The 26,896-nt window shown below is 43.7% G+C and overlaps 2 protein-coding genes across 2 annotated transcripts; one reads left to right on the plus strand and one right to left on the minus strand.

Annotated features, from left to right (window-relative positions):
* Positions 1-1,754: 1,754 nt before the first annotated feature.
* igfbp5a (insulin-like growth factor binding protein 5a) lies at positions 1,755-10,108 on the plus strand. The gene is made up of 4 exons (XM_076723589.1): positions 1,755-2,184; positions 6,548-6,759; positions 7,134-7,253; positions 7,380-10,108. Exons 1-4 carry the CDS (start codon positions 1,851-1,853, stop codon positions 7,515-7,517), a joined length of 804 nt encoding a protein of 267 aa, XP_076579704.1. The 5' UTR covers positions 1,755-1,850; the 3' UTR covers positions 7,518-10,108.
* Positions 10,109-10,890: 782 nt separating this feature from the next.
* On the minus strand, positions 10,891-25,900 carry igfbp2a (insulin-like growth factor binding protein 2a). Its single transcript, XM_076723588.1, has 4 exons — positions 25,426-25,900; positions 13,920-14,101; positions 11,969-12,109; positions 10,891-11,515 (listed from the first exon to the last, which is right to left on the minus strand). The coding sequence occupies exons 1-4, from the start codon at positions 25,823-25,825 to the stop codon at positions 11,357-11,359; spliced, it is 882 nt and encodes a 293-aa protein (XP_076579703.1). The 5' UTR covers positions 25,826-25,900; the 3' UTR covers positions 10,891-11,356.
* Positions 25,901-26,896: the final 996 nt, after the last annotated feature.

Consider the following 26,896-nt stretch of genomic DNA (forward strand, 5'->3'; position numbering starts at 1 on the left):
CCCTGATCTGGACCTTTAACAGCGAGTCATTGAGCAGATCTTCGGAGGATGCATTTGTTATGGTTAAGACAGCATCGCACAAATATTTAAAGCTACAGTACTCTGGCAGAAGAGAGAAACCCAAAGATATCTGAGGGGAATTATAAAAGCGTTCTTGTTTCACAAGCAGGAACCCACCCTTAACTTTGAAAGCCTTAAGTTTTGTTATATAATAAGTGTATTTGGTGCCATGACATGGTCAGATTTCACGAAAAAGGTTTCTGTTATGGACAAAGAAAGAAGAAAATGACACATGTTAGGGTGTAGTGGGGTGTCTGTATCCATCTGGCAGCTCCACAGGGGAACAAAACCATGTTTGTGGTCAATATAAGTATCTGACTGCGACTTCCAAGGAGGTGATGTCGAACAACTATTTTGATTTTGATGGAGATCAGCATCTGGGATTTCTGATTTTTTCCAGGGAAACGAGCAGAGATTTAGACCAGTCCCAAGCCCGGACACCATTATTTCTTGGACCAAGAAACCAAACTAGGAATTTAAGTGTTGCATGCTGGTGTGCAGCACGGTGGAGACCCGGCAGGGCTGCTTATATCTTGTGACAGATAGGAAGACAGGAGATCATTAATGTTCGGTTCAACCACAAAGCCCTCATTTGTATGTGGATGAACACTGTAAAAAATGTCAGTCTGAGGAAGAGTAGGAAGTCAAGTGAGTCTGTATTTGTTTTTATGGTTTCTGTGAGCAGTGGAACGTGCAAAAATCACCATGTTCTTATCTGGAAGCCAGAAACACGCTGAGCCATAAATATTTTGTCATGATCTCTCCACTGAGTTTTGGTCCATTAAAGCAAATCTATTATTATCATTCAGTTCTGTTGACCCTAGAAACATTTTTCTCAAACAAAACAAACCACGTTTCCCATAATAATACCAACGTGACATGAACTTTGTTGAATTATGACACATTTTCTTCTTTTTCTGCCAAAGCATGCTTGCAGAGGTGCTGCTTTTTTTTTTTTCTCCCCCTTCCTTGAAAATGACTTCTAAATCCAGCAGCATGGCGTGGAAGTTCATTGGCTGTCATTCAAATAACCTCATCAGCAATTTAAATGAACTTTCCAGAATCCTCATGGCACAACGTGGTCTTCTAAGAAGTGATCTGCCGTGTCCTTAAGCGCAAACTAATAGTAATAATAATTTTTTTTTCTTTTTTCTTTTTATGAGTGCTGAACGGCCACTGCGCCAGAGAGACAGGGTCTTATTCAGCCGCCTTCAGGAGCATCGTCTCGTATCTGGCAGATCTGGAGGCATGCCAGCACCCGCCCTGTGAAATCAGCATCGCAGCGCACGGAGTTGACAAGTGCGCCTCCCCCTCCAAACGTTGTTTGACATACCCATCGTTATAGGCTTCGCCTCTGGCAGTTTCTTTTTTAAAAGGCAAGCTCAAAGCCACAGATTATACATTTAGCTCACAAAGCGTGCGGGTAAAATAACCTACAGAGAGAGCGACAGCCGGAATCAGGCTTTCTTTATCATTTGGAGACGAGCAGCTTGCGCGTAAACGGCACCAGTGAAGAGAGAGATACGCGGTGTCTGGATACTTTCTTTTTTTAAAAAAATTATTGCTGCAAGGTTTGAGGACAGCGAGGTGGAGAGCGGAGTCTTTGCGAACTGCGAGCATCGGATGCGGTGACATTCGGGACTTGAGCGCGCAAAGCACCTGTGGATGCAACACTCCCGCCCCTGATGTGTGGACTCAAACCTTTTGCAAAGAAAGGCTTCACCACAAGATATAGTTGATAATCGTTGCGGTTTCGGCCCAGACCCTGCAGTTCAGACCACAGGCGCACCATGCTGCTGAGTGTTTCCTTCCTGGTGGTCCCCCTGCTGAGCATAACCGGCTGCGGCTCGTCGTACGTGCCGTGCCAGCCGTGCGATCAGAAGGCCCTGTCCATGTGTCCACCGGTGCCGGTGGGCTGCCAGCTGGTGAAGGAGCCCGGCTGCGGCTGCTGCCTGACGTGCGCGCTCGAAGAGGGCCAGCCGTGCGGCGTGTACACCGGGCCGTGCACGCGCGGGCTCCGCTGCCTGCCCAAGAACGGCGAGGAGAAGCCGCTGCACGCGCTGCTGCACGGCCGCGGGGTGTGCAGGAACGAGAAGTTGTATAAACTGCTGCATCCGTCAAAAGGTAGGCCTGCGGAGAGATGACTGATTCAGATCACAGAGGCTGCATGACGCTTATGCAGGTCACTGACTTTAATGAGACGTCGCTTAACTGAATTAATTGAGGCATTCGTTTATGGCTTTTAATCATTAAAGTCAGTGTGAACCATCTTTTATCTTCTCTTCCCCACGTTATTCTCCTCTGTATGACTTTAAAGTCAGGTTACAGCATTACACCTGTGGTGCTCTCCTTAGCAATCATTTTGATCAGTCTAATATTGATGTCAGCTCTGATAGCGTTTCTAGTGAATGAAGCCAAAGATCTAAAAGGCTCTGGTGCAAAGAAATAGCAAACAGCTGGACAGAGGTGTCACTCCTCCCTTGTCAATGCAGGAATTTTAATGAAGCCCTCAAGTGACACACACACACATACAGAGAGTCAGCCAGTGATGCAGTGGACACACTGTTACACTATTTCACACACTGTCATAAAACTGTGCTTCAACATGCATGCTGTGAATTTACTTTATGTTTTGTAAAGGTGGGGGTGAAAAAGGAGGGTGAAGTGAGTTTAGGTGTCCTTCTCTGTCACCTTGTCTCTTTTGGAGCCAGCAAGGCTGATGTGGGTCAGCTCACAGCGCTCATTAAGATGAGCTGACACCTGTCATTACCGAGGCACACGACTCAAGAGCCCCCCATGCACCCTGACCCCGTGAACTCTGTCAACAATTGGTGCCGAGCGCCAATCAACCTGTCATCTCAGTTTGAAAGGCCCTCGTGGGGCTGCAAGACTTAAATCAGTGGGTTTCGTGTGAGTGGCCCGTCGCCTCAGGGCCCCCCAGCCGACATAAAGAGAGGGAGAAGATTACAGGTGGTGCTCCGCGAGGCTCCTCGCTGGCTCCTTTGAATGGCAGTTCAGGGACAGTCACTCTGTCTGCTGGGGAGCGCTTTGTGGAGAGCTTTGTGGGAAATGTTGGCTCGTGGCCCTTGCCCTCACTCTATTCAAGGTGTGAAATCATATTTTGCCCTTTTCCCTTCCTCTACAGTTTCTTGTCTTTTCTTTTGCCTTTTTTTTTGTCTTTTAGCCTTTCTTTGTCAGGTCCCCTGCATCTACCACCTGTCCCTTTTCCCACACCTAACCCAGCTTTTTGTCTCCGTCGCTCTATTCTCTCCCACCACACTGCCTCTTCTCCTCTTTCCCTGCCTGGCTACTGTCCCTCTTCATCTTTTCCCAACCTATTCTTCTCCCCCACATACCCAGTTTCGCCCTTTCCATTCTGTCTCGTGCTTTATTTTCCGGCAGATTGGGGTTTTAGTGTAGACTCTGGAAACATAAATAATCCCACTGGCTGTGTTAAACCTCAGTGGGCTGAGGCAGAGAACCGCAGTTTTTCTGGATAAGTGGAGTCAAGTCCAGAAACAAAAGACGGAAGACAAGAAAGGGGGGAGGCATTCAAATACAAATTATATCAAGCTTGTTCTTGAGCAAGCAATCTGACATTTGCTGCCCATTTTTTTGTTTTTTGAGATTTCCTTTTCACCATGAAATTTTGTGAGTCAGTTTGCACTAAAACAGATCATTTGACGAGTTTCAGCATTCAGAGCAGCTCTGCATCTTTGAAATTGTTGTATAACCAAAAAAAAAAAAAAAAAAAACGCAAAAATCTCCCAATCTTCTATTCATCCCCCCTTCCCTTTCCCACTCTATCCTCTGCTCCCTCCCACCACTCTTTGTTAGTCCCACCCTGGTCTCTTCATCTGTCTCCTCTCCCTCCCTCCGTCACAGCACTGCAGGCAGGCCCAGGCTGTGCAGTGATTCAGCAGAATGCAGGCTGAGCGTGGGTTACTGATCCCCCATCTGTCTGCCCGTCAGCCAGCTTCTCCATTAACTCCACATCTCCTGCTGGGCGCTCTCTCAGCTCATGAATTGTACAAAACCTATATGCCCACTGATAAATACACACCTCATAGCAAAACCGTGATTTATAGATGCTTGAGAAGAGCTACAAAAAGAGATAAAATGATGTGGGAGGAGTTGCAAAAAAGGTGCATTTGAGTACATGTGAAGTGTGATTTTGCAGTACTACATGCACATGTGCATTCTGAACATTTTGCACATTTATTATGTGTCTAACATCAGAAAAGAGCGACACGAGCTCCTACTCTAACCTGGAAAACAGATTCCTTCATTTTGATTTTCCAGATGAAACAAGAAAGGAAGCTCTCCTGTCAAGAGAAAGAAAGGAAGGAAAGAAGCATGGACAGGGATCTGGCTCTCCAGGATCACCACGTCTCACAGTTCAAACAAAGAGGAAAAGGGAGAGGAAGAAAGAAAATGAAAGACGTGATCAGTCAGCACAGGTCAGATTAGACAAGCTCGAGGATTAGCAAGTGAGGACTTGATTGGACTCACACCGGCTGCTGATCTGCTTCAGCTTTCTCTGCAGAAGAAAAAACAGTGTCAGCAGGAAACCGGAGGATGGGGGAATCTCTGTCGCTTTTTCCAAGAACATGTCATTATGTGGATGGATGACATCATGATGATCTTCATCATCATCACTCGGGGTGGGGGGGAGGCCTCGGAGGTTTTAAGCATCATTTGCAACGTGGCGATGACCTTGTTTCACCGCCCAGTTAGCTTAGTAGCTTAGCGATCACGTCAGTGCAGAAATGGAAGGGGTTTATATGCAGAATTTTCAATCTGCCAAAATGAAACGGAAACAAGTGCGTGACACAGCAGTGGAAATGGGCCAGCTGTGGCTTAGGACACATACAAGTCTAATGCATTAAAGCTATAAATGAAGTGAAATATCAGTTAAAAGTGCTCTGGGGAAAGAAAGCTGCAGCCGCTCATTCTGGCCTCGAAACGCTGGCTGTGGTCGTATGAGGCGAGGGTGGGACAAGGGAGAGGGGCGAGCACTGAGGTTTGTGCAACTGTGTGCGACTCCCCGAAATTTAGCAAAGAGCTGTATTTTTGCACGGATGAAAGATGCATGAACATGAGGGCTTCTATGGGGGCTGGGACCCAAAATGGGCTGCGGCTGTTTCTGGTGGCTTGCCACATGACAAGTGTAATAGCATGTTTTCATGGGCCTGGGTGCCAGGGTGAGACTAAATATCTCATTTAGGTCACGGCTATAAAAGTTTTAAAACCCCTGGTCTACATATACCCCAAACTGGCAACCTAACTTGCCATAAATGTAGGCTATGTTGTTCCGTATGTCAACACATCCAATCTGAAACTGGCCAGTCGCCACTAACTGTGCTAAATAAGCATTCATCTGGTGCAGTGAAATCATCATGTCGTGCTGTGACGTTAACAAATGAGCTTAGCTTCACTCTGGCATTGTAGCCACTCAGACAGGTATGTTTGCAGGTAGGAGCCGTCTTAGTGCTCTTGATTTTGACCCCTGAAAGCAACAGAAAAATGCTTTGAAGCCCCGTACACACAGGACTAATATCACACCTGTGGACATTAAGCTGTTTGCAATAATAGGCAGCATTGGTTATTTTAATCCTGCGTGTCTGTAATTTGTTAAGTTCCGGTTGAAATTGCTGACCGTACTGTGGTGAATCCTCTGATAACAGTAATCGTCTGTGAATCAAGCTTCAGATAATTGCAGATGGACTTTTTTAGTTACATACTCTTGTTCTTGCTATTGTGTTTATATTCTGTCACGCCTTTGCTTTTATTTATTCATACAAGTTCAGTGCAACTGACTCTAATTCAGGAAGTGGTAAATTGTGAATTAAACCAGTTTAGAAATTTAATTAAATTTAATAGCAGAACTGAAAAGGAAGTTTTTTAATTACTTTTTTGGGGCAAAGCAAGTTTTTAATTGTGACATTTTTTAAAAAATGAAAGCACATGTTCGGCAGAGACTTACTTTATTGAATTCTAGTCTACAATAAGCGAGATTTAAAGGGCCCCTGTGGGGGTTTTGTCCACTCGTAGCGCTGTGGAGAAATGCTTTTACACAAGCGTGTGTGTGATACAATGCACATTCCTGCTAAATGCAGAGGGTTGCTATTGCATGCAGACTATGTGACGTCCCTCAGTTTAACTATCAACTCTGCCACCGATGACACATGATGGAGCTTAAAGCCCCAAGAAATTTAGCGAAGCACCAGAGAAAGGCAGAGAAGAAAACTGTCGATGGATGCACACCATGCAGTTTTCAGGAAACAATCAGCTTTGCAAATGTTTTATGAGGAAGGAAATGCATGCACTACTTTTTGTTAGGCCTCAAGGATACACATGGTGCTCTTTGGAGAGAAACACTGAATGTAAACACAACTTACTGTTTACAATAAAACCCAACAGGGTACCTCTAATAAATCCCAAACGCGCATGCTAACGATCTCGCCTGTCTCTGCCTCCCTATCAGACGGAGAGTCTCTCGATGACGCCGTGCTACCCGTCCCCGAGTCCGTGCCACCCCAAACCAAGGTGCCCTTATATGGAAGAGACCACATCAGCAGTCGGAAGGCGCAGGCCATGAAAGTGGCGAAGGACCGCAAGAAGCAGCTGGCCAGGCTGGGACCCACCAGCAACCTGGACTTCTCACCGCTCAGCCTGGATAAACTGGAGCCTGAGTTTGTAAGTGAAGCAGGGATTGAAAAACTGACTCAGCTCAGAGGGAAGCTTTAGCCTCACTGATCGATCATTTTTCCGAACCAAACAAACGTACTTATACTTGAAACCAGACAAATCTTTGATACTGCATCAAGCTTTATAAAGAAACCAGTCCTGACAAATCAGCCAAGATGCCCGCAGGGCCATTTTCTCATCTGACAACATGGCGTGAACAGAGTGAAATGCCAAATTACTTTTGTCCTCATCAGTGGAGGTATTTCCCACCTCCTTATTCTTGATTTCTTGGGTAACTTTCAATGGCATTTTGAACCATAACTCTGGTGCGCAACCACACATTTTGACCATGCAAACACTCACACCTGTGTATGTGTGTGCAGGGGCCCTGCAGGAGGAGACTGGATAATCTCATTCAGAGCATGAAGGACACTTCGAGGGTGTTGGCTCTCTCTCTGTACATCCCCAACTGTGACAAGAAGGGTTTCTTCAAGCGCAAACAGGTATGAATTCATCTTTTTATGCCAGACAAGGGTTGCATCTACTTTATAGCTACAGCATCTTGAGGCAACTGAAACCTTTTAACCGTCCAAGTATCTCATCCCTCCCTGTCAACTCGTTCCTTGCAGTGTAAGCCGTCCCGTGGTCGGAGGAGGGGGATCTGCTGGTGCGTCGACCGGTTTGGCGTGAAAATCCCCGGCATCAACTACACCGGAGGAGACCTGCAGTGCAAAGACCTCGACAGCAGCAGCAACAGCAACGAATGAGAGTGAAGTGCTCATGCCTGTTGAGCCCCGATCTTCTTAAAACCTGCCAATCAAGCTAGCACACTTAATGACTGCCAATCAGGAAAATATGGCACAAATGCTTATATATACGGTCAGGTGTGATGGACTGCGTTGTTTTTGTTTGTTTTAAAGGGGAGCTGAACTGAAAAGCTTGCTTGGGTGAAAAATCTCACATGTAGGTCTTAACTCTGGCTCCCCACTGACTGTATACTATGTCTGAGGTTAGCTAACACCTCACCTCTTTATATCCATAGATAATAGAGGATTATATATATTTGTATGATACTGATAATATGTTGTGTACTTATGAGTCTATTGCTAAATTTACTTCAACAAATTCTGGGACAAGACATACTTTAAATGTGGCTAAAAATCTTTTTTTTTTACCCTTATTTTCACGATGATGATGATCAGCATGAACGATGATTGAGTCTGTTCTTGGTCTGGGAAGGGTTCTGCAGGATCCCTGTAGGATGCTGGGTGGATTAGACTGTCATCACAAGGGAAAACCAACTCATGAGTGGGCAGACTCAGCTGACAGCCATTTCTGATGCCATGTCAGCTTGATAGCTAGCATTGTTTTTGCAGATTCAGAACATCACTGTCGACATCAGCAGCTAACACAAGTCTGCACACTTAAAAGAATAGTCATGATATTGTGTGAAAGGAATTTATTCGCGGCTGGTTAGCTTAGCATGATAGCTCGCTTGACAAAATCCACCTACTAGCACTTCTAAAGCTCTTTAAGTAACATGCCATTTGCTGTTTGTTTAATCCGTACAAACAAAAGTTAGATGTTTTATGGGTGAGTGGGGGGTTAAGTGCCGGACTATTTCTTGGCTGGGAAATAACTTCCTAGAGTCCAAGTAATAGAAGCCTATGCTCAAGTTTCCAGGACTCAAATCAAAATCAACAACAGCATGTTTATGACTCATGTAAATGTTTTTGCCAGTTGCCAGTTTTGCCAGTACCCCAAAATTAGCATGTTTTTAAGCAACTGACTCCTTTCCTGTTGCCTGTGGACGAGTTTGTTTGTCTTATTTTTGGATTTCTGGTGTGTCAGGTTCGTCGACATGAACCCAGAAAACAGGGACCAGTAGCAAGCAGCATGGAGGCCAGTGACAGTTTTGCATCATGCACGATCCGAAGAATAAAATCGTTGTTGCACGTCATTCCCCTAGACCATAAAAAACAATAAATTATGTTCTTGGCTATTTTATGCGGCAACCACCGAAATTATAACGTGCGTCATTGCATCGCCCCGGAGAAGAGGTGAAAATTAGCGTGAAGGGGTATGAATGAAAAAGGCGGATGAGAGATGATTGTTTCCTGCATCTCAGTTTCAGTAGAATCACAATGTGACCATGTTAACATCACTCAGCTCTGGCTAAACCTTCGTCCTTGCCGTGCACTTAGCCGTAACTGTAGCTCATTGCTCTGCCACTACCAGATGACTCTTGGATGCCTCTGCCTGTCAATCTTGGCTATATTTTAGGTGATCAAACCCTCATAAAGTGATATGACCACCTCAGACAGACCCATGGTACTGTCCTGAACCAGCAATTAGGATAAAACCTCAGAAATAAGCCTTCTGTACTGTAAAAGGTTAGCTATATAACACTCGCCACACGCCTTTTTCAAGTCCGGACAACTGCATCCACTGTTTGTAAATGTATGTACAGTGTGTGAGAGTGTGTGTGTGTGTGTGTGTGTGTGTGTGTGTGTGTGTGTGTGTGTGCATGCTCCTGCGTGTGTCTGCATGAATGTGTGTCTCCTGTACTGTATTGTGCCCTTATAGTTCTCAGCTACAGAAAACTCTGGCTTAAATTCTCACGAGCCCGGCCTACCCAAGCTACTGTGCGACAAAATGCAGCGCTGTGCATTTCCCTCCACACACAAATCGTATGCAAAGGCCTCGCGTTGTTTATGTTTCCACGTGCAGGGTCTCCACCGCCACCGCACAGGCAAATCTGCCGGCCGACGGCCACTTGCTCTCAGGGTTTATCCTGCAAAGAGCGAGGTTGTAGAGTTTGTATGGAAATTCAAGTGCCTTCCGACCCGCGTCACTTTGAATTTTGATTTGCATGAGGACCCATCGTGTCGTTGAATGAGCGGCGGCACAAAAGAGGAAAACAATTTTAGGCGTGGATGCGGACAGATTTTTGTTTGTTGTTGATTGATTTTGGTTTTCAGTCGGTTGCTGACAAAGATTATCTCAATCTCCCAGTCAAGCGCTGCTGAACAGAGGACAAAATCTTTGCTCTCCCGCTCAAAAGTCTCTTTAGATCCTCTTTTTGTTCAGTTAAAGACTCCTGTAATCTCAGACATTCCAAAGGCCTCATCACGATGACATTCAGAGAGCATGGACCATTGAAACACCTCTCTCATGTTCCAGCACACAAACACAGTGACACTTTGAGCATTTCAGAATCTCAGTTAGAAAAAAAGATTAATGTGAACATTATGGTGAAATATTTATCAAGCGTGTAATTGATGTACTCTTTTTTGTTTTGTAATGACAAATCACTATTTAAATAAAGTTCGTGTACTCACAGAAACGTGTGAACGCTGCCAAATTGTTGAGTCAGTTTTTTTGTGGCTGTTATCTCTGCGACCTTGACTCTGTTAAATGCACTGATGTGGTTCTCCATGCAGGTTGTTTCCACCTGCTGTCAAAGGCACTGCCTGCTGTGACATTACTCGCCGGGTAACCAAAGGTGAGGCACATTTTACAAAGATTCAACACATAGCGAGCAGCATGGCGACATCCAGACTGAAATATCTCAATAAAAGTTCTGCAGACATTCATGGTCCCCACGATATGCCCTTCTGACTTAAGTGAACCTGAGTGAGTCTGAGCAAACACAACAAGTTTCGTTCGAATTAGCAAATGTGACTCTGCTAGTAAGCTAATCTATGATGATGGCAGTGGTCAGAATTAAACTGTGAGTAATCAGTGTGTTAGCTTTGTCATGTGAGCCTGTTAGCACGCTGCCATGAGCATTTAGCTCAAAAAATAGCTGTGCCTACAGTAAGTGCAGCCTCGCAGAGCCGTGAGCATGGCTGTGGACTCTTCTTATTGGGGAAAATCCAAAAAATTACAACTGGCAAAACATGAGCTTGATCAAAATTAACATCACATATGCTTCATTTGTACTAAAGTGAGATTCAATTATCATAAATGTCCATCACAGGATTTTTCCCAGGAATTTAAATGCTTGAGCTTGTGCCAAAAAGCTGAGACTCACAGATGAATTTAGCTTCTGTGTTTCTATTCTTCTGCCTTTTCCCCAAAATATCGCTGCTTTGAATTCAAAGCGTGTCTCCAAATTAAAACACAGGCGGGCACAAATTTGAATTTATTATCATTTTAATGGCGTTATCTGTTAATGAGGCGTAACAGTAGTCTGCAAGCTACGACACGAAAACACACCTAAAAACACCAAGTATGTCAAAGGCTTTTCCTTTTTCAACACATACAGTACAAAACACTGATAAAAGAGCAACTCTGAGCCAAGTCACAATTAGTAAAGCAAAGTGACCGACACTCCAGCTGACATCTAGTGAATATCTATGAAGGAAAAGGAGTCTTATCTTCTCCTAAGAATAATCTGCAGTTACATCCTACGCAGCAAGCTGGATTCTATCATTTAATCCTTTTTGGTGGTTACGATTTCAAATGTCACTGTCATCAAATGAACTAGAGACACATACACACAGAAAGATAATATATAGCTTACTCAGATGTTCTTTGTTCCCATGTACTTTACAGTTTTTTTGTTGTTGTTGTTGTTTTTTTTTTTACTTTTCATGCCACACTATATCTGGGCCATGTCAGGGAGGTCCAGCTCCAGCTCTCTGAGGTACTGGCTGCAGTTGGGGTCTCCCCTCACAGTGGGGGCTGATGGGATGGGTCGGCCGGTGTGCGGGTTGACGCACCAGCACTCGCCCCTCTGGCCGTGCAGAGACATCTTGCACTGAAACACAAATTTCTGCGTGTTTTTACGCCATTTTACACAATTGTGACAACCTTAAATATACATGTATGTGTGTTGCTTGTGCAAAAATACACAGCAAAGGTTCAGTTTTATGGTGCACATGCTTCAATTGGATCCCCTTTCATTTCTATAAGCACTAGTATTTAAAGAAAGACCTTTGACAGAAGATGCTTTACTAAGAGTTTTAACCGAAAGAAAGGCTTTTTCTTTCATCATCAAGGATGTGTAGAAGACATAATGCCATAAATTCACTTTACCCTGACAAATCTCTGAGAATATAGCTCTTAAAGGATTAAATGTGTGGTTCAGTTGTGCTGTTGCTGTGAAAATACAACACATTTTTGTTTAAATTGGCAGCTATACACCTTTTTGCATATTATCAGGCGGTTACACCCTCTCATACGACCCTCTTCCCAAAACGTCTGGAGTCACCTGTTTGAGGTTATACTGCCCCCTCTTGTCACAGTTGGGGATGTGCAGGGCATACAAGTCTTCCAGCGGACCTCTGTTATCTCTGAAGGGCATCTTGGATATCCTCTCCAGGATCTGGTCGAGCTCCTGCTGACACTGGGTCTTGGAAACAGCAAAAACAACAACAGTAATCATGTACACAGCCCGTATGGCAGCATTTGGGTGTGTAGAGTGACCAGGTTTTTGTGACATATGGGTAAAATATGACTGGCCTGTTGCAAATTCTACGGATTATTAAAAAAAAAAAAAAAAAAAAGTTTTTCCAATTTGCTTAAAAAATCTAAAATCACATCTCCACGCACACATCAGAAAAGTACTCCAGGATAAATCAACACCAAAATGTGCTTGCAAGGCAATCAGCATATTTTTGACTCGCTATGCTGCATAAAATCTCATATAAAAAGCACACACACACGCAGATTCATGCACACACACACACACACACAATAAAGCTGAAGGGCTTTCTGTAATGAGCAAATGAATCATGTTTTCTTGCCAGTAATGAATAATAACTCTTGCCAGTGACCTCAAGTTTACCTCATTCCACAGAGCCAAATGTCTTGTTGAGACAGTTATAAGTTTCTGGTAGAGCAATAACCTTTAAATGATTTTTATGGTGGACGGAAAATACCACAACGGCGGACAGAAATGCAGGGTTCACCCTTGAGTCCCAGCACAGGGAGCCGGTCAGGTGTACTGAAGGTCAATAAATACCTGCCTTGAATTAAAGGCCAGTGGCTGCTGGGAGTGGTGAATAGGAGCATGACTGTTTTAATCACCTCATTATTATTTGGTTCCTCTATTCCCCCGTCAGGCTCATTACTACTGAACAGGTTCAAGCGTTAACTGGACGATCTTCAAATATGGCAATAAAACACTCCTCAGTGCAGCATCCAAACACGAGCAGCTGCTGTACCAGAGGGAGGCGGCACCGCACTGCTTTCGTTTCTCCTCAGTCGTCTCAGATGCTGTTTGAGATTTTTTTTTCACACAACAAAACACACCTCAAGCACTTTGTGCTTGGTGCTGTTGCTGTGCTTTGTTCCAAATTGCAACCTCTGCATGATACCAGTGCAAAGTGCTGGAAAATAACTACTTCTACAAGCTTTTCAAAAGCCTGCGAGGATCCCCAGAAAGTGCCAGATATGTTGGAGAGAGTGAGGATGGATTTTTTTTTTTTTAATCTGTACAAAAGCTTAAGTGTAAAAACAAAAGTTAGACATTTTATGGGTCGGGGGGGGTTGGGTTATGTGCCGGACTGTTTCTTGGCTGGGACCAGTTACTTCCTGGAGTCCAAGAAATAGAAACCTATGCTCAAAACTCAAGAAAAATCAGTTTCTGGAAATCAAATCAAAATGAACAACAGCATGTTTATGACTCATGTAAATGTTTTTGCCAGTTATACCCCAAAATTAGCATGTTTCAAGACAAGTGAGTCCTTTCCTGTTGCCCCTTGATACAGATGTGATATAGATCACTCGCATATATGTTTGGAAATGTCAGAAAATAATGCAACAAATACTAAATATAATATGAGCCGTGTGGTTCTTTTGTGCTGCAAAGCAACTGATGTTTGCTTAAAGGCTGTTAACAGCAAGTCAGAAGCCATTGTGAGGATTTAATTGTTGAAGAAATCCTCTTGATGGAAAAACTGACGCATATCTTCAGGCTACAAGAGTCAAAAATGGACATTACACAAGACTGAAAGCGCCAGCACTGGAGCAGCATTATGAATCAATCAACAGGACAGAATGAGTGATGGAAAACAGTTTTCTTCTTATTGTTGTTATTTAATGGGCCAACCAAGATTCAAGTGAGGAAAATTCAGTAAAAAAAAAAAAAAAAAAAAAGCAATTAAATTCATTGCTTCAATGGCTTTGCCCCACAGAACAGACTTTCCTCTCTGCCTCACCTGTTTGGGCCGTGCAGGCTTCACCTCCTCCACCTTGTTGGTCTTCATCTTGGTCTTCATCTCCTGTCTGTGCTGGCGTACAGCGCTCTCTTTGGGTCCCAGCCAGGTGGTCTCTTTGCTGGGCTTCCGGATGGCCGGGATCTCGCTCACGCCTTGCTCAGGCAGCGGCTCCACGGCCTCACCTGCAGACATAAAATCCATGAAATCCAAATGCAAGGACCCCAAATCCCAACTGTATCAGTCGATTTAACTGTGAAAAAGTGTTGCCAACAAGAATGCCTTGCAGAGTAGAAAATAAATTGGGCAGGAAAGGACACTTTGATGGACATATTGGCCGCTAAAAGCATTTAACCTGTGACTTTTCAGGAGGGTCTCTCTGCACTCTAAGCCGCTCTGTTGCCTTCCTGCTGTCGTTTCGGTAATGGATTGGGCTTTTTAGAGGCTGGAAGTGGGCTGAAATAAGCTTTGAATTGCACAGATCATTTGTCAGAGTGGCAAAGTCAGAGGTCTGCTCTGCTTAAAAGCTTTTTTTGTCAATGGCAGAGGGGACGCCAACCCTGCAAGATGCAAGACGAAATGCAAGATGCTTCACGTCCGACAAACAGGCCGATTGTTTGGATGCAACTTTTTCCATTCCATCTATATGCTTATTTATTTCTGTTTGGGAAAGTGTGACTGAGGAGTGAATCTCCTAAATTTTCCAACGTCCCTCCCACTGAGTCCTAATTAAATTCTGGAGGCAAGTGGCCAACTCAGGGAACGTCGTCAGCTGATCCAGCTCACCTGGACCCTCCAGGATATAAAAGCCTGCAGATGAGCTCAACTTTTCCTTCAGCTGGCTGTCACTCTGCATTTCTTTCTTCTCAACTTGGCACCATTCAAGGCCTCCGCAGCAAATATATCACACCCATGCTTTGCTTTCATTGCTGACTTTGCTAATTCCCCCTCCCTATTGTTTATTTGCTTTGGGTTCCCATTTTGTGTGAGTGTAATTCTTGTTTTTTGGAGAATTTTCCTAATTGTCACAGCTGACATTTTGTCTGAAGATAAGGTTGGGGAGGGGATAAGCTCCAAGTGTCCAAACCACTGTTAAAGTGCTCTGAAATGCATCAGCACAATCAATGAGTCACTACAATCCTTTCCTTTCTCACAGAGCGAAGCAACCACATGCAGCTCCGTTAACAAGCTTGTGGGCTGAGAAAAGTTGGCCACTGCTGAACCTTAGTCACAGTCAGGTTTCCATGGCTGCTTTTTTTCCTGACTAGTGCGATTTAATTTCACGAGCAGATGTTTAAAGTGGTGATAAATGAGCAAAATCAAAGTTTACACTTTTCTAAAACTTGCTTTTGGAAGACCACATGATGAGTTCAGCCTGTATTTGAGGTCTGTAATACCTGCATGGATCCAACCTGGCTCAAGCTATCCCTGCTATCCCTGCTCACCTGGCGCATCACAGAAAATCTGTTTTCTTGAGGCCATGCACAAAATGTGAATTGTGAAATGCAGGGAAAAATGACCAAAATACTTCTCAAATCTATAGGGATGTTGTAAAGGGAAAATTCAGTTCTGTGACAGCCAAAAAATACATTATTTCTTAGTTTCAAACCACTGTATAGATGAAGTGTGAACATTAGTGGTCAGTGTGGAAAGTACTTAAGTACATATCTTTCAGTTTTTCTGCAATTTTCGACTTCTACTGCATGTTTCAGCTGGAATTATTGTAGCTTTTACTCCACTCCATTCACCTGACAGCTGTTGTTATTAGTTCCTTTTCTTTGTAAGATCTTACATTAAAAAAGTGATCATCTTCTAAGATTTGTTCTGAATTTGCTCCAACCTTTTGGCTTGTGTGTCTTTATGAAAAATTTCTGATTGAAAGTAGCTCCACCTCGAGCAGCTTCACCAGTGAAATGCTGCTCATCCCATAATGTCATGTAATATATCAGCCATAGGGGACTTTCTACAGTGAAATGAGTGCTTCTACTTTAGATACTTTAAGTACACTTATCTAATAATACTTTCACTTAGATATGACCGTGAATGCAGGACTTTTACTTATAACAGAGTACGACAAGTAATTGAAATATCTTATTACTGATGACTCCCAAAACGACAAGTGACTGTTGGACAGTACCAGCGACCTTCATTGTCATGTGGTTAACGTTGAAGTTTGCTTCAATTTAGGCTACAAAACTACTCGGTTAGGTTTACGAAAAGATCATGGTTTGGATTAAAAAATTGTTCTGGATATTATAATTAAGTTCAAATAAGCCAAAGCTGTCTATTCACACAAGACATGAACAGCTGTCTCCTGAGTGAAAGTCCTGTGTTTGTTCGACCCATCCATCAGCCCCATCCTCCTCCATAAGCAGACTTTCTTGCTCTTTACACTACATCGCCTGACTTCCTCCTTTCCTCCCATCACAATAACTATGACCACTAGAGGTCGCAGCCTAACAATACACGTAAATATGGTTTCATAATAACCTACACAGCTGTTTTTCTGGCGGTTTCTGATGGTGGTTCAGAGCCTAAAGACACAACAATTGAGCAGCTCACTGTCCTGAACGCAACACCGACTGCTAAAACAGCAAGGACACAACTGGACAACCATAAAAAAAGAAGGCCACTTGTCAGTGGATTTTAATCTATAACGCTTAAAGAACAGGGAATTCATGTTTAGTTATGGAGCAAACTTCCTGCCACCCTCCACCAAATAGCACAGCCTCTGTTGCCATCCAGTGATTCCTCAGGCGGTTTTGATTGAGTTTGACCATCTCCTCTCTCCTTGGAGTCTTGTGAAACATCAACCTAAAAAAAAAAAAACCCTCTCTTCAAACAGATGGAGCAAACAATCTGAGAGGCCATCAGGTCCAACCCAACATGTTGTTTCTGACAACAGAGCATACTTAGGGGTTGAGGGTTGACGGGGAGGGAGTGGAAAAGGAGCGTCATTCCAAACCAGCTGATTTTAAACCAAAAAAAAAAAAAAAAAGAAGAAGTTACATGATGCAAATTCCTCAGCAAGCAACATGGTCACACCTCAGCTCAGCTTGGCCAGTCAGAGTATTTCAACATGCCAGGAGACTGTTTCTTTTCACGGAATTTTTGCAGGAAAGCATGTATTTCACCTACGCAGGACTTCACTTGACACCCGAAGGAAAGAGGGGAAATAAGCACAGACAGTAGAGAAGGTCAAATAGTCGGCCAGTAAGTGGATCACAGTTATGCAAGGGCCAAGCTGTAACGTGCAGACTTGTGGAAAGGCGTTTATAGGACAGAGAATGAAAGCGACTTTGAGTTACGGGTGGTGGTGGTGGTGGACTGGGGAGGCATTCTCTGCACTCTGCAAGAGGTAAATTTGACATCCGGTTGTAGAATATGATTACAAAAGGCCTAAGAGAGAACGGGAGAAAGGAAATTCCAAACGAAGCAATAACAAGGTGCTGGCGCCTTTTGCCATCAGATAGATCTGGTGTTGTTGGACTTTAGTTCCCCCATGACGCTCCGCCGTGCGCTCTCTGGCTTTTCTTTGAAGACTGAGTTTCTTTGCGAAAAAAGGGGCAAAAGTCAACTGAAATCAGGTGTGTGCTCACGTGTGTGTGTGTGTGTGTGTGCATGCACAAGTGGCGCAGATAAACACACGACACACTCAGGAATATTGGCGGCTGGGGTGTCTTTTGTTTTGCTGTCTTACATAATGCCGACAGCATCCAAGTGCAATACCATCACTCCCCCTCCTCTGAGGAAACCTGAGATTTTCGCTCAAATACACAGTCTGGGCGCACACATGAACGCGCAATTTATAAGCAGCGAAAACAGTGATCTCCCTCTCGAGTGTGCATGCACATACGCAAACACAGAGGGTCAGGACCCCACTTTCAGGGGCCACTAGGCCTCTGCAGTCCAAGCCGTTCCACAGCGGTGGGCTTGGGATCAGCAGTATCAACAGAGCAGCAGGCCTACTGTCCAGTCTACTGCTTGAGTTAATCCTCGCACAATGGCCCGAGAGGCTTCCTTTCTATATCTGATCCATGTCGAATTCCCAGATGGCACGTAAGCCAGAAGTGTCATGTCTGATTGTCCAGATTCTGGTCAACTGAGCAAATGGCAGACTTGGCCCGGCCATGGAGAGTGGAAAGGTTTAAAAAAGGAAAGATCCGAGCACAGCAGCATTCTCGCCCCATCCTCTTTCCGTGGATACACATAGACCTTTGTTTTATTGTCAGACAAACCCATGGATGTGATGTCTCTCTTATGTCTGGCCCTGCAGCTTGAAGGGATGTCGACTGTGTGATGCCTTGGTTCACACTCGTTGTTGTGCTTTCTGTTTCCAGGGCTGCAGAACAATTAGGAGCCTCAGTGGCAGCATAGGACACACCTGGACGCAGTGTTCCCCCGGTCTCAGAGCCGGGCTGTGACAACTGTTAGCTCGTGAGTTGGTGGAAGTCAGTGGGATCAAGGAAAAGCAGACTTTCACTGCACATCAAGCATTAACCCTTTAATTTAACGGGTCCCATAGCTTCATATGATTTCACGAAGAGAAACTCATCATTTTAAATTACAGAGGTCGTTTCGAGGAAAATAATGTTAACATTTGCAGCTTCAGTGCATTGCAAAACACAAATTAATGTCACTGACTTTCATCTGAACAACTTGCTTTGTTTAAGTTCGTTGCATTGCTGCTGTGCTGACAATGTGTCAGTGCTGTGCTCCAAAAAATGCATTGTTTGAAATTTGAATGAAAGTCAATGGCTGTTGATCTGTGTGCAGTGTTGTAATACCTGCAACCTTTTTTCAGTAAGTGGTTTGGGAAATGGATATAATTTCATACTTTTAATTGACAAAAATGAAATAACAATTTTATGAATGTAAAAATGATGATGTTTAATGTATTTATTGTTGATATTTTTGTCAAGCTTAAAATGAGATGCAACTTGATTCCACTGACATCCAGTAACTTTGCTAAGCTGACCTAAGATAACTGGTCATTACACCTGCGCACAAAGGATTCAACCTGCACACAAAGACATTCGAAAAACGCCCATCTGACTCTGGATAAGTAGGAACAATATTCACCCATGGCTGAACTAGCCCTTTAAATGGCGGAATGTGAAAATCCATTTAAAAAAAGCCCATCTTCTCTCTCAATATGGCTTTTAACGCAGCTCTGAGGTGTGAAATAGGTCATGTGCCACTTAAGGAGTTGATGAAAGGCGCTGCAAGAAGTCCATCATCCATTGCGAGGCCCAGTGGGACTGTTTTCCTAGAAACACAAACTCAGCAAAGTGCAGATATGTTTACCTTCCAGGCTTTCTGGCCCGCAACAGTCATCTAAAAGCAGGCATTGGACAGGCTCTGGCACGTATGCACACACCGTGGCATCTAAGGCCAAGCATCTCGTTCGCTACCGGCACCGCTGGGTGAACTCTCAGGCGATTGTGCTGGGCCTGAACTAAGACGTGAACTGAGGCAAGCTGAAACACATCAAACTTGTAGGGCATCACATGCAGCTACCACTGACTATCATTCTCAACCGCTGTGGGAGAGATGTGATGGATGTGAGTGGACAGAGTACAAAACCTGTTGGGTTACAGCCACTTGTTTATTACAATGGTAAAACTTTTACCTGCAAAATGTCAACTTTTCAGGAAGAAAAACATCCATCTTTCTAAGGTGATGGGACACTGCCAACATGGTCTTATACTGAGGTTACATGGTATTAATGAGCCGACAATATGAGAATGACGATGGCAACAAGACAGCAGGAGAATTAGATCAAGGCAACAATTTCATCCCATTTTTTCTTGGAAATGAAAAGGTTTTCGGTAACAGGTTATTATAACTGCGCTGCATTCTAACTTTATAACTTTTAACCAACTAAACTTTCAATCCCCCAAAAATATAAATAAAAATATCAGAGATTCTGATCACATCTTTCTCCTGATACAACATCTGGCAAACTAAATGTGAGGATGTATCTATGAGGCTGTTGAATGAATTGCCCTAAAATTTGGCACAGCCGTTTCTAACAACTTCAAACTTAAACTGCAACCATATACAGCGGCACATGTAAGAAAAAGGATCATGAGCTATTTATTTCATTATAACAAAAGGCAGATTTCTCAGGATAACGAGCTAATTTATTACAAGAAAGGGACTTTGAAAGATTCACAGGAACAGACCATGACATCCACACATTGCGTGTGTGGTGGGTTTTGGAGCTTCAAAGCAAACCATATTAAGTTTTTATGAAATTTCACCATTTGTTATGAGAAAATTTTCCCTGGTGATTTGATATGAGTGTATTTACATTATGGCTAATTATTTTACAAACAGTGGTCAACTTGAAGCAGATGTGTTACTTTCCAGTAGGCTACAACCAGAAGAATTCTCAGTGGCAATGAGGAACTGGAAAAGAAACAACCCACACGGGTTGGTGTTGGTATAATAAAGTATGCATATAAAGATTACTGATTATTGTTATCTTGAGATAAATGCATTAAAACTCTTAAAACGCAGTCCATAGAACACATCTCGCGGTGTAACACTATTAAAACAAGTTCAGAAAGTGTCCCCTTCCCCTCCAGTGTCAGTAGCATTTCAGACAGTGTTTGTATTGTCTTAAATCACCCTTGACCAAAGAGGAGGGTGGGAAGTTATTCTGGATCTCAACAGGCACGAGGAGATTCTTGGCACGGGTACACGTGAAGTTGACGCCCGGGGGGGAGATGGCACAAATGCCCCTGTTTTTGGAGAAGCCTGGGGTTGGGGGGCGGGGGATTATCTCGGAGCTATTTCAGTCCTGCGGGCTCCGTCTGGATGCCCCCGCAGGTACACAGGAATGCCCCTTGTTAGCTAACAATGTTATTAGATGGCACAGGAGTGTTCCACTTTTCTTCCTGCCTAATTTTTCCTCTCCATAACAACTTTTATAACAGTGTTGACACAAAAGGTTTTCCCCCTCGCGTTGTCGACATGTAAAACTGACTCTGAATATGCAAAAAGAATGCAGAAAGAAGAGGTTGTTTTGAGGATTCATCAACTGTATCTCATTACAAAGAATGGGCATTCACATTCAAGCAACCAACTCTGGGCTCTGTTTGGGCTCTGTTAATCAACTTGTTCCCTCTTGAGGTCATATATGGTGTGAGCCCAGTCAAAACAACCAAACGCCCGTCCAATCTGATTAAAGGAACCTTTATTTGGGTCCAGGTTTCTGTGGGAACAGAATATCAAGTGATACTGTGCATAAACAGAGAGGATAGGGGGAAAGTTGTGGATGTTAGTTTTGAAGAGGGAGACATTTCAGCTGTGGATATTTCGGCTCAAAATGAATGAAACATGGGCTCTTTTTGTTATTAGTAAAAGTATGAAACTGAAATAAAAGTACGCTTTGAGATTTTATCATGCTAATAAAATCTTGAAATTACCCATTTTAATCAGCTCTCATCTGACCTTTATCGACTGTGAGGGAGTATCTCATTTCATCCTTCTATTGTCGCCACATCACAGAGAAGATTTATGATGTTTTATTAATCTCTATGGTCTCAAAGTGCCAACAATCATCTCTGGATCATCCCCATTTTACTGAATCCATCCAAGGATGCATCATCCTGCATGAGAACATGTTGCCTTTGTCTGGTTTGGATGATGCTGGTGTGAAGCTTAAGAGTTAAGTCTTGTCTGTATCTATCTATTTTAAGATGCACATTATTTGAGATACTCCTGGCAAAGGATTAGGTCACAATTTTATTCCGAATGGCATAAAATTGTCAGTGTAGCTGCCTGCAGTTTAACACATGGAGGCAATCACTCAGCACACAGATCGAAGACGCTGAAGGTTTTTGGTTTTTTGGAAATTTGGTTTTGCTCTTCCTCAACTTAACCAAGTGCAATTTCATATTTTCATGTTTCCAATTGAGATGTTCTGCTGAAACTGGTGCATCCACATGTCTGCGCGGTCCCATGCATCACTTCAAGCTGCACCACAGAAACCTCACAGGCTATCAGTAACATCTGTGACTTCATCTCCTAGGCTTCAGATACAGTGAATAAATAGACATCATGAGCAGTTCCTGCATTCAGAGATCTTTGAAAATAGCGATGCAAACATCCTATAACGGACGGAAGACTAATTGGCAACTATTTCAATGGTCGATACTCATCTTTTCTGCAAAAATGTCTAAACTGTCCAGGTCCCAGTGTCTCAGATGTGAGGGGTTGAGACAAAGCAATTAATGGAGAAAATAATCTTGCAGCTAATCAATAACGCAACCCTACTTACAATGCACTACAAGCTCATTTCTTTGCATTTTCAGTCAAACTTTTGATAATAAGTCTGTCAAGAGTGAATTTCCAGTGCGGCCCCAGCCTAACAAACCTCCAGCTGAGCTAAACAAGTGGTCTGTGCACTCTGGGGAGTTCGTTTCTAAGAGAATTACGAGGCAATATCTGTTTCTTACTTACTGAATTACTAATACACTGTAATTAGGTGCTTCGATAATTCAAAACAGTGAACAGAAATTGCCTGCGGTCTACAGCGGAGAGGAAAATAAGCCGGAGCGCTGCCAGTACATTTAATCCGATCAGTTTCATTAAAAACAAACAAAAACCTAAATTAGTTCATCGCTGCAGTCTTTGAAAGCATCACTGCAGGCTTTACCTTAGAGCAGTTCAGACTTTTCATGGGCGTTTTTTGGAGGTATTTAAACCAGAAAGCAACAGCAGCATCAATGTGACGTTACGTTGGATCAACCTATGACTGATTTTGTTTCCCGTCTCTTACTTTCCTCCTGGCCTTCTCTCTGACGTGAGCACCCGAGGCTCGGAGAAACATTGGCTCTGACCTTTGACCCTTTTGCTGTTAGCTGTTTGCAGTGCTGATCCAGGAGGTTTGGAGGGATTGTACCGCTGCTGTCATTGCAAGTTGCGATGGATAAGACCTTCAGATCAATACTTGAAATGCAGAGAATGCTGTAAAAGCTCTATGAATCTTATTTGATGTAGCAATGTCTTTGTTACAGGTTTTTTAAATTCTTAGCAGTGCTGCTTTACTCTTTTGTTGCATGCTGGCCTTGTAATTTATGTATGGACACTAAATCACACCAAATTATCCTCATTTGAAGTGTAACATAATCCTGTTACACTGTATTGTATCCAGTGACAGGTTCAGGATGTGTTATTTGAGTCTGCGCCATTTCATTTGAATAAAATACGCAAGAAAAACAGGATGTCAAGGCTTATAAACATCCAAATAAAGCAAATAAAGGATGAAATGTTGCAGCTGCAACATTTCATCCTTTGATTCTTTTCCCAGGATGTCAAATCAGCTCAAGAGTCACCACTCAACTTAATGCAACTGTTGAATTATTCTATTCAGCCCTTTTTTTCCCCTGTAATTTACAGATTAATTCCTGGAACAAAGGAGATGCGGAGGACAGCAGCAAGAAAGTTTTGCTCTCAATCTTACGACAGCCCCTGTGAGCTGATTTCTATCAGGGATTCTGTTACTTCCTCTTTTTGCTGTGTATCTGAGAAGAAATTATGACAGGAAATCAAGTCTGTGCCGTCTCAAACCGGGCCAAATGAAAGCAGGAGACTGGCAGGGACCGTCTGTATCAGCAACAGTCAGTTTATTAAGTTAAATTGCAGAAATTGAATGGCATAAATACAGCAGAAGTGGATCAGCATGTGTGGGATGGGTGCAGTTTCAATTCAATTTCAGTTTTGACCCAAGAAGAAGAGCCTGACGGCCTGTTCAGCCCAGCTTCCTCCTGATAAACAATATTTTCCTTTCATCTTTTGACCTTGAGAAAGCCACACATTTCACTTAGACCACTCACTGTAACACTCTCCGCCTCAGTCTTTGTCAGAAATCACTCTCCCATCTGCCGCAGCGAGGCTTTTATCCAATACGACTCCGCAAATCAGCCTCTAGAGCCAATTTCTAAGCTTTTACTGTTTTTTGGACACATCGAGCTAAATCTCAGAGCTTTCAACGTGTGAGGCGAAACGCGGCCTGACCCAAACCTGAGGAGGAAAAAAAAACTCAGTGACATCTAACAAATTGCCTTCTTGAAAGCCAGCCTTTACATGATGTGTCCATGTATTTTCTTCTGTTGTTTTGTTCTTATGTAACTCTGCAATTCATGCCTGTTTTATTACTTGACTGGTATTGTTTGAAGAGGGCTTTGCTGCGTACGGTTACGTAAATGTGGAGTTAAATCATTCTGATGGCTGATCGCTCGATCACAGACGTGTCGTGAAGCGTTTTCGACCTTTTGTCGGCTTGCTGGAGAGTCCTTACAGAGAACAGGGTTACACTGAACGCCGTCTCCGGTAGTTTCTCTACGTTCCAGGAGTTCAGTGCCAAAATAAACATGTGTCAGCCTGGAGGTAAACTCGGACAAAGCACGGATTTGGAAATGAGTAGAAATCACACCACAGCAGGCTCCACTGGACACTCATTGACTGTGTGTATGTTTGCAGCCTCAAAATCAGCCAATTAATGAGGCTGTTTACTTTTCTTCTTCGCTGCGACCTGTCCTTGTTCCACCACAAACCACATGAGCCTTGCCGCCCCAGGCCGCACGAAGCTTCATTGTGATCCTCCTGCACATACGTCCAGCTCACTTTCCAGGTGGACACAACCCAGTTAATGCAGTCACTGTCAACAGCGGTTTATAGTCACTCCTGGTCAAAGCCTAAAGTCCACGTTTCCAATCAATGCAGCATTCCTCCTGCTGTCTCCCTCTGTTTCTTTCTCTCCACTCCCCTGTGGAAATGTCAACATCAATACTACGATGTTTTCTGTGTCCATCCCACCGAGTGCAACTTCTGGGAATTTTGCAATCCACTACCTTGTTCTCTGTTACAGTGTTTTAAAGGCAGGGGGATTGGGAAAGGCTGGTGGGCCAGCTGCTTGGAGCACAGCTGAGGTAAACTTGGGCAGAGTGACTGTTCCTTTTGTTTCTCTTTCCCCATGCACACCAGGATGACACACAACACTTCGAGCAGGTCTATGCAACACAGACTTAAACGGGGGCGTAAGACAACCTGGTGCAACAAGCATAAAATAGGTCAATACAGCAGTAAAAGTTAAGAGATTGCACAGCTGCAGTGCATGCAAAGAACATAAGCAACAGAAAAATGCACCGTTATCAATGCAATAAAGTGCTGGTAGAACAAACTTAAGGATTATTTCAAGTCTGGAGGTAAATCCTGATGGATATGGGTTGAAAGGGGGGTCTGAAAGGGCGATGAATGATTTGCTAATAAATGTTAAAAAGGATGCACTGCAGACACAAATCTAGATGTGATATAAAAATGTCTAAAGTAGAAAATGGTCAGAACTTCAGCTTTGAGTAACAGCCCCTGTTTGACACAGATTTGGGCTCAGCCTTCATGACAATGCAATATTCCTACACTATTCCCCATGCTGCAGTCTAGACAGTGTCATTAAAAATTGATAGAAGAAAACCAGATTTCCAGTAAACTGACTGACCGTTGGTTTGCTCCCGGTGCTCCTGGCTGCAAGTGGTCGTTTCGGCGTCCACTTTGCGCCGGCACTGCCCCTGGCCCTGCACCAGTTGCTCCAGGGGAAGCTCCGAGTCGGGCGTCGGGTAGCACCGCAGACCGGTGGAGCACCTCGGGGTGTACACGCCGCACAGCTCGCCCTCTTGCCGGGCGCACACGGGGCAGCACCCGCAGCCCGGCTCGCGCACTATCTCCGCGCAAGTCTCGGTGAGCGTTGGGCACAGCGCCTGGCGCTCCGCGGTGCAGCCCGGGCAGCGGAACACCATCTCGGCCAGGGAGGCACCGGCGAGAGACGCGGAGAGGATCAGCAAGCTGCAGCCCGCGTACGACAGCATTGTTATAGGCATGAGGTTTTTGGTCATTATCATGGGGCGATGGAAGGCAATCCCAAGTGAAAAAAAGGGGAAGAAATGTGCATGCGAACAGGTGAAGCCGGGGGCTGGGAGGTCTGCTGGGTCCTACAAATTCCCAGGTTTGCTCTTGGGGCCACATGTTGGTGTTAATTTGGGAAAATCGGAAGACATTCAGCTCATATATCTTTCAGATCTGCAGAAATATTAGTAGTAAATCACACAAACGAGAGGAGATCAATGTGTGCGTCTTTCCTTATTTTATCCCCCAACTGGCCCGGAATGACAGCAGTGGTCTTCAAAGTGGAAGAGAACTGGCTAAATTGAATGTATTTGAAGTTCTGAGAATGCAGCAGCCTGATGGGATGCAATTACAAGTCCCTCTAGTTAAGCCAGCTCTTGATGGAGTTTCACTTTCTGCAACTAATTCAAATTCAAAGACATATTTTTCATGCATGCACAATTACCAGATGAGAAATATCTTGATTGAGAGCATATTTCCTCTGAAGGGGCCTTGAATAAATACCTTCTCACTTGTCCTCATTCATTATTGAAAGCAAAATCACATTTTTCTGATTCTAAGCAGGGAAATCAAAGTGTCACCATCATCTTTTAATGACCTGTTCAGCTGCTCTCTGTCTGACCCCTGACCTCTTTGTAGTGATATCAAGGGGAACAGAATGTCCTAAAGGCGATTATGAGTAAAAAAAAAAAAAAAAAAAAAAAAACACTTTCCTGATTGCGAAACAGAATTTATAGAAACAGAAGAAGACGTGAAACTTGAACTCCAGTATCAAAAACAAGGTGCTAAATTATAGCTCCCTGGCTGAAAGACCCTGCATTAATATACATACTGTGGCATGTTAGTTTCAATCAGCACAGTCTGCCCCAACTCCAAGAATGCATAAATAAATAAACAAACAAACAAAAGGACTATGTGCAGAGCATTCCTTACATGGAAAGACCTCCCCGCCGTGGCAGACATGTCCATTGACACTCAATTAAAACTCGCCAGCTGCTACCAGCTTATATGCCTGTGTACAGTAATGCTACTGTGCACATGTACGGCAATGTTTCCTATCGATCGGC

Source organism: Chaetodon auriga, chromosome 23, assembly GCF_051107435.1.
Source record: "Chaetodon auriga isolate fChaAug3 chromosome 23, fChaAug3.hap1, whole genome shotgun sequence".
Classification (NCBI taxonomy): Eukaryota; Metazoa; Chordata; class Actinopteri; order Chaetodontiformes; family Chaetodontidae; genus Chaetodon; species Chaetodon auriga.